The sequence below is a fragment of the Grammomys surdaster genome, unplaced genomic scaffold, assembly GCF_004785775.1.
Source record: "Grammomys surdaster isolate TR1022 unplaced genomic scaffold, NIH_TR_1.0 437, whole genome shotgun sequence".
Lineage (NCBI taxonomy): Eukaryota > Metazoa > Chordata > Mammalia > Rodentia > Muridae > Grammomys > Grammomys surdaster.
Genome location: NW_021604856.1, coordinates 864,959 through 872,631, shown reverse-complemented (window position 1 = coordinate 872,631; position 7,673 = coordinate 864,959). Strand labels below are relative to the sequence as shown.

The window sequence follows — 7,673 nt, the reverse complement described above, 5'->3', positions numbered from 1 at the left end:
TCCTTCAGCCAAACTGAACCGCTTGCTCCTCTGCGTGGCCTCAGTCATGCTTGTACAGCACTGTCTGGGTTTCTTACATCCATCTTTCTGGTCAGGCCGTAACCTGTTTCTCAAAAGGTGATGCAGAGCCAGCAGGACTGGCATCGTCTGGAGGCTTGTTAGAAATGAGGGACGTGGATCCCCTCCCAAGATCTGTTGAAATAAAAGCCTCGTTATAATAGACATTGCCAAGGGCTGTGGCCTCAGCTTGTGGTAAACACATTGTTTAGCAAGTACTGATGGGCTGGTTGGTGGTCCGGCAGGATACGGAAGAATTTATCACAGGCGGGGCTCTTCCATAGGTCATGGTACATTTAGGAGTGTGGTACTCTCTGTGGAAGACCACTGGCTGTGTTACAAGTCATGGAAGGAAGTGTGGGTTTATTCCCATTGCTGTGGTAAACACTGGAGGGGTTGGGATGGGTGAAAGGCAGGGAAGACTTAATCTGTAGCTTTTAACTGAACCATGGATTTCCAGGAGAGAAAATAACGGGAGACGTGTAACCAGCAGAGTCAAGTTTTAGGGACAAAACAAGGCAGTCACAAATGCGTGTGTAGAGCCAGGTGTAGTAGCACATACCTGTAATCCCATTTGGCAGATTGAGGCAGGAGGATTCTGAGTTGGAGACCAACCTGGGTCACATAGTAGGACTTTGCCTCATAAGCAAACAAATAGCAGAAACCCCCAAACACAAAAAAGATGTTGACAGTAGAATTAATCTTTTTAAAAACTGGAAGGAATGTCTTTAGTAACTACAGAAAAATAGATGAATGGTGGTGGTGGTGGTGGTGGTGGAGGAGGAGGAGGAGGAAATATCGTTTTTAGATAAATTCAGGCTTACTTTAGATGGCCTTGATCTTCTCAGTAAAGCAAATTGTGTGGTGATATTCTTGGAGCCAACTCGGAAGAATGTTGAGAGTGGAAGAAACTGAGGATACCGGTTACAGATGTACCAGGGAATGAGCAAGAGGGGATGGTTGTAACACCACTAAGGAGTGGGGATGTGGCTCAGTGGTCAGCACCACCCAGTAAGTGCAAGGCTTTGGGGTCTAACCCCAGCACTGAACCAACCAGTCAGTACCGCCATCCTGTAGCCAGAGTATATGGTCTAGCTCTGCTGTGTAGATTCCTGCTTTGCCTGTCAACCAAGGGAAGGGGATTAAGACTGGTGTACTGGTGTGGTTAGAAGAATGAGACAGTGTTCTAGTGAGACCATAGCCAGAGTGGCTGAAATAACTAACGACAAAGCAGAAAAAGCAGGAAGATTCAGGAAGAATCTAAGGACTGAGAGCTCAGGCGAGGGCGGGAGGTCAGTGGAGGACACAGGAAGGGCAGTGGTGTTCTGTGTTGGAGAGTTGAGAAGCAAGGGATTGTGACAGGAAGTTTGCGAGTTTCAGATGTCAGGATGAGATTCAGGCTGACTGCTGCTTACGAACCGTGGAGTTGAAACAGACTTCCAGGCAGAGCAGTATAGGGAGGCAGTTAGCAGACTCAAAACCTATGAGCACCACTTCTGTGTAAATCCTGAAAGAAAGGATCTCCATAATGAAGATTTCATCTCGTGTTCCACGATTTGTGGTTTCATTGCATTTACCTAACGGCCACAAGAGCCTGCTCTAGAGAATACAGAGCCCTAGAGCTCAGGGCTTTGTCCCTGCTTAACACTCTCCCAGTGTCAGAACAGCGCCTGGCTGTAAGAGATCCATCAGTAGTTGTTACCTACTTAGGTAAACTCCAGCTAGCATTTATTTCTTAAGCACCCATCAGAACCACGCAGTGTTGCCTCGACATAACCTGGACTCTGCATAGAAGGAATATTAACCCCCAGATCACAAAGTAAGGTTCTAAAGTGGAGAGACAGCATACGATGGTAGACTGACTTGTTTTAAATCCCGCGCCGCCATTCCCAAGCCAAGTAAGTGTTTATAATAATAGCACTGACCTCCGATGATTCAGTCAGAACAAATGAGCTCGTATATTAATGTTTATTAAAATGACCTGACATACAGAAATTACTATATAAATATTTGCTTGTGAACGTAACCACAGCAGTGATTCAACTTGACCTGGGATTCAAACTGAACTTCGCTGAACCGAACCTTTCCTACAGTCCCTAGGAAGTACCATGCTGCATCGTCAGACACGGCGTTTGTATACTGTTTTTCTCCAAGAAACGTAGTCTTCCAAGTATCAAGCTTGTTTCTGCAGATCCTCACGTGTACACTTCTTGTTACAAAGTTCATTTGTGGCACCCGATTCAACACTAAGCCCAAGGACTAGGAATATCTACCCAGTATAAGTATTAACCTCATGCATGGGGCAAATATGTAATATTAATCAGTGCACTGTTGCAAGTATAAAGAGTTAGATATGCAAAAAAAAAAAAGAGTTAGATATGCTTAGTGTGGGAAAGCCATACCATAGGAAAAGATTCTGTCTATGTTTTAGTTCATTAAGTAGATTACCTGCCCATTTATCACTATGATTTGAATTATATTGAAGGTTTATAGATAGTTTGTAGTTGTGTTTAGTCCCCACACCCCACCTCATTTGTACACATTACTATTCATTGTCACATGGAAAGTCAATGACAATAGACTATTAAATTCTTAATGACTATTCTTACTTCATTTTAGATTTTATGTGTACAATAAAAAGAAACGTCTTGTCAACACACCTTACGTGGATAACTCCTATAAGTGGGCTGGTGGTGGATTTCTGTCCACAGTGGGTGACCTCCTGAAGTTTGGGAACGCAATGCTCTACGGCTACCAAGTTGGGCAGTTTAAGAACTCAAAGGAAACTCTCTTGCCTGGATATCTCAAGCCGGAAACGATGGTGATGATGTGGACGCCCGTCCCTAACACAGAGATGTCCTGGGATAAGGAAGGCAAATATGCTATGGCCTGGGGTGTCGTGGAGAAGAAGCAAACGTACGGGTCCTGCAGGAAGCAGCGGCACTACGCCTCACATACCGGAGGAGCTGTGGGAGCCAGCAGTGTCCTGCTGGTCCTTCCTGAAGAACTGGACCCAGAGGCTGTAAATAACAAGGTCCCCCCACGAGGAATAATCGTTTCTATCATATGCAACATGCAGTCTGTGGGCCTCAACAGTACTGCTTTGAAGATCGCCCTGGAATTTGATAAAGACAGAGCCGACTAATTAATCCTAAATGGTGGCACAGGTCCACAGTGAGCCTTTCATTCTTTGAAATGTTGACGTTCCAAAATACATAAACACTTTAAGAGTACATTTGTAACAGAGTACAGTTAAATGTGGAGAATTATGTACCTCTAATTGCTTAATTTTGTAACTGCCTTTTTATTGGACAATTAGTTCTTTATACTCAGGGAAATAACAATTGTTTCTACTTAAAAAAAAGTGTTAACTCTTGAAATAAAATATTCTAGATAAAAGAAGGCACTTTTTGGTTTCTAGGTTTTATTTTTACTTTTTTTTTTACAGTCTTGCTGTGTAGCATAGGCTAGCTTTGAACTTAAATCTTCCTGCTTTACTTTTCAAGTCCCTGGGACTATAGGCATAAGCCACCAAACATGGCTAACATATGTACTTTTAAAATATGTAATAGAGGATGTCTCATGCAACAGAAGCTGTAAATGCTGACCTTTTAATATTTAAACAGTTAAAACACACTCATGAGAATCACATATGTATGAATATAAATATGTATATTGCAGCTTAAAAGAAGGCTCTGGAATTGAAGAATGTAGGGGTGATATTTTGAAACTGGTGACCTGTCCAGCTTGTTCCCGGGCAGTCACCATGTTCCCGCTGCTCCTCTGACCGGGGCTCTGGCTAGCTAGTTGTGCAGGCCCTGGCACCCACGAGATGCCAGTGTGAGGGATGGCTCTGTCATTTCACCACGCTGCATCCACAAAGCTCAGCTGAACCCCAGACAATATCTGTCATCCTCTCAGTACCCGGTAGAAATGAGACTCTTAAAGCGTAATGATCGTCTAAAGGATTTATATATTTAGAAATGCTCAATCGACAAGATGCCCACACAATTAGAGTTGTTACCCAATATCTAACCTTTTGATAGAAGTTGCTACTCAGGACAGCTTTCAACCCATCCATGGTTTTCCGTGGCTGATAGCCTCCTTCTTCTCCTCCCCTTCCTCTCTTTATCCCCTCCCCTTCCTCTTTTTCTCCCCTCCCTTTCCTCTCTTCTTCTCCCAGCTCCACCTCCTCTTCTACTGCCTATCACCAAGCTCCACTGTGAATACAATGTAGCAGAATAAGTATCCTGCTACAGAAGAGTAAATATAGTTGGGTGGATCTGGCGCACAGTCTTAAAGAGGTTGCAGACAACATATGGTAGTTAAGAGACTAGTATATGTAGTATTCTATAACAGCATCTGGATTGGAGGAAAAGCTTCCAGGATGGCCTGCAGCTACCTATGTCATGATTTTGTGGGCTTAAGAGCAAGTTAAGGGAGGAAGGGGGGAAGGGAGTGACTGGGAGTACAACGTGGCAGGTACAATGTATCATTGTACATTACAAGCTAGCCAGAATCCTCTGTATGTGTTAGTGCACCACTGTGACCAGATACCCGTCAGAAACAACACGAAAATGAAGGTTTGTAGCCTCAGAGTTGCCGTCCATTATGGTAAGGAAGGTATAGTAACAGGAAGGATAGTACATGAGAAACGGTCTTGTACCATCACATGTGGTGAATTCTATTGGTCTAATAGCCACAGGTCACCCCTGATCCATTGTAGGAGTGGCCTATACACAGGAGAGTGAACTATACACAGGAATGGATACTGAGAATGTTTAGGGTCATCATGGATGTAACCACCACAGATGGCTTACTGTAGTGTTGACTTTGGGATACTTTGTTGTAACAATCACAAATGTTATATGCTGGAGATTACCTGTGTGCCAGTGGAGACAGGAAAACAGAAAGATGTCAAAGTTTTTATGTACTTTATGAAAGAATTTGTTTGTTTGTTTGTTTGTTTTTCGAGTCAGGGTTTCTCTGTGTAGCCCTGGCTGTCCTGGAACTCACTCTGTAGACCAGGCTGGCCTGGAACTCAGAAATCCACCTGCCTCTACCTCCCAAGTGCTGGGATTAAAGGCGTGCACCACCACTGCCCAGCTGAAAGAATTTTTTGTACTTCTCAAACCTAAGTCTATCTCTTCACTTTCTTCTTTATAATAGTAAATCAGTGTCTGGGTTATAGATACTGTTATAGTCTATAGTGAATTATAGACAGCAAAGTGAAACAGGAGATATTTAGAATTCAGTGCTCGGTCCGGCTTGTTCCCGGGCAGCTGCCATGTTCCTGCTGCTCTGGCTCTCGACCCTGGCTCCAGCTACCTAGAAACACTTGCCCTGGCACCCATGAGATGCTAGCGTGGCGGCTGGCTCTGTCAATTCACCACTGACCCCGCAAAGCTTAGCTGAGCCCCTGATAATACCCACCATCCTCGCGGTACCTGGTAGAAAGAAGACTCTTAAAGCTTAATGGTTATCTAAAGGATTTATATATTTAAAAATGCTCAATTAACAAGATACCCACACAATTAGAGTTGTTACCCAATATCTAACCTTTTGATAGAAGTTGCTACCCAGGACAGCTTTTGACCCATCTGTGGTTCTCCTTAGCTGCTCCCTCTCTCCTTTCTCCTCCCCCTCCTCTCCTTCTCTCCTCCCAACTCCTCACTCCACCTACTTTTCATACTGCCCAATCACTGAGCTTTATTGCAAATGTAGCGGGCATGGGGGTGTGTGGGGGAGGCAATATCCCGCTACAGCGAAGTTCTTTTAAACATGTCCATCTCTTTCTGGCATAGCAAAGGTAAGTGTAGTCCTCTGCTGTAACCCCCATGCTAAGGAAAAGGACATAGGCAGATGCCTGAAGACTGCTGGCCTGCTAATCTCACCACTCAGAGTACTGGGGTCAGTGGGTGACCTTGTCTTAAAAGATAAGGTGGAAAATAGAAGCAGAAGACACCGATGTGACCTCTGACCCCCACTCATGTCTCACACAATTCATTTAGCAGCAGAATTGAAAAAGTTTCATATCTTAAGTCTCCAGTGACTGACCCTTATTCAGGAAAAGATAGAGTTTTGTCTTATTTTTGTTAAACTGGTTACAAATGATTTATTTAAATGTCTTTGTATTAAATTAATCCTTTGTGAACGTAAAAAACAGGCACAAAAGATTTATAACAAATACCCATATTTCCAGTGCCGAAAATTTTAAATATTAACGTGTCAAATTTTCTTCACCTAAGCATGATAGCGGAGAGAAAACTGAAGCCCTTTGACTAACACTGAAAGCCCCACTGCTTTCCCTTGCAGGGACTATCAGGATTGGAGTGTAGCCTCTCATTTCCTTGCCTGACACTTCACCTATATAATGCATACTATTGCTATCACATCTATACAGATATGCTTTCTACCTTCCTCAGAACTCAATTGTACATTATGAGTGATTATAATCTGGTCAAGTTTATATAAATTGTAACTGCTGATGTCAACTATCAAATTATATTACACATTATTTTGCACTATATGTTTTGTACTTTGTTGTTTTTTTTTTTTTCATTTATTTTAAGACAGGGTTTTTCTGTGTAGACCAGGCTGTCCTCAAACTCAGAGATCCATCTGCCTTTGCCTCTGCTGGGGTTAAAGGCATGCACTACCACCTCAGTGTTTTGTGGGTTGAACATATGACATCTGTATTTATATCAAAAAGAAACCACTTGAATATAGACAGTTTTGCTGGGCAGTGGTGGCACATGCCTTTAATCCCAGCACTTAGGAGGCAGAGGCAGGCAGATTTCTGAGTTCGAGGCCAGCCTGATCTATAGAGTGAGTTCCAGGACAGCCAGGGCTGTACAGAGAAACCCTGTCTCGAAAAACAAAAACAAACAAAAAGAATAGAGACAGTTTTACACAAGCCTTATATGGCAACTTTATTTTTTTGGCATCTGAGTTCTTGACTACACACTAGATGGAAAATGGTGCGATTGTTCTTGTGTTTACCTAATACTTATGAAATTAGACATGTTTTTATGTGTCCTTTGATCTTTTGGATTTCCTCTAAATTTCCCACATACAATCTGATTACTCAGACCAGGAAATAGAAAAAGTAAGAATGACCAGGCTTGGAGGCACATGCCTTTAAGGGAGGCAGATAGTGGCAGATCTTTGAGTTTGCATTCTGCCTGTGGTCTACTTAGTGAGTTCCAGGACAGCCAGGACTACATAGAGACCCTGCCTCAAAAAAACAACCTCTTCCCCAATCCCCCCAAAATTGATTATGGACTTGCTTACAGAATAGGAATAAGTAACCGATGGAATCTAGAAGTCTCTTACCACATTGTTTAATAGGTGCAATTTCCTCCTGTTCTGTCACACAGTAACTTCTGGTGTCATTTCCTGCCCTCTTCGTCACAGGGAGAGCAGTTTCTCTACCCTCCATAAGCTGGGTTGATTTTGACCTTCTCCTCACGTGAATGTGGCAGAAATACTGTTTGCAGTCCTGCTCTTAAGCTTTTAAGGGACCTTCCTCCTTGCCATCACTCACTGAGGACACTGCAAGCTTACGGAAGAACCAAGCTGTCCTAGACACCCCTAGCATCAGTTGTGAGGCGTGA

General features: G+C 43.2%; 1 protein-coding gene across 1 annotated transcript in view; it reads left to right on the top strand.

The window, feature by feature from the left end:
• Positions 1–3,459, top strand: part of Lactb (lactamase beta) — a 15,528-nt gene extending 12,069 nt beyond the window's left edge. The window contains exon 6 of the mRNA XM_028781467.1: positions 2,677–3,459. Coding sequence (XP_028637300.1) covers positions 2,677–3,202 — 526 coding nt within the window. The 3' untranslated portion in view covers positions 3,203–3,459. The remainder of the gene's footprint in view (positions 1–2,676) is intronic.
• The last annotated feature ends 4,214 nt before the right edge of the window (positions 3,460–7,673 follow it).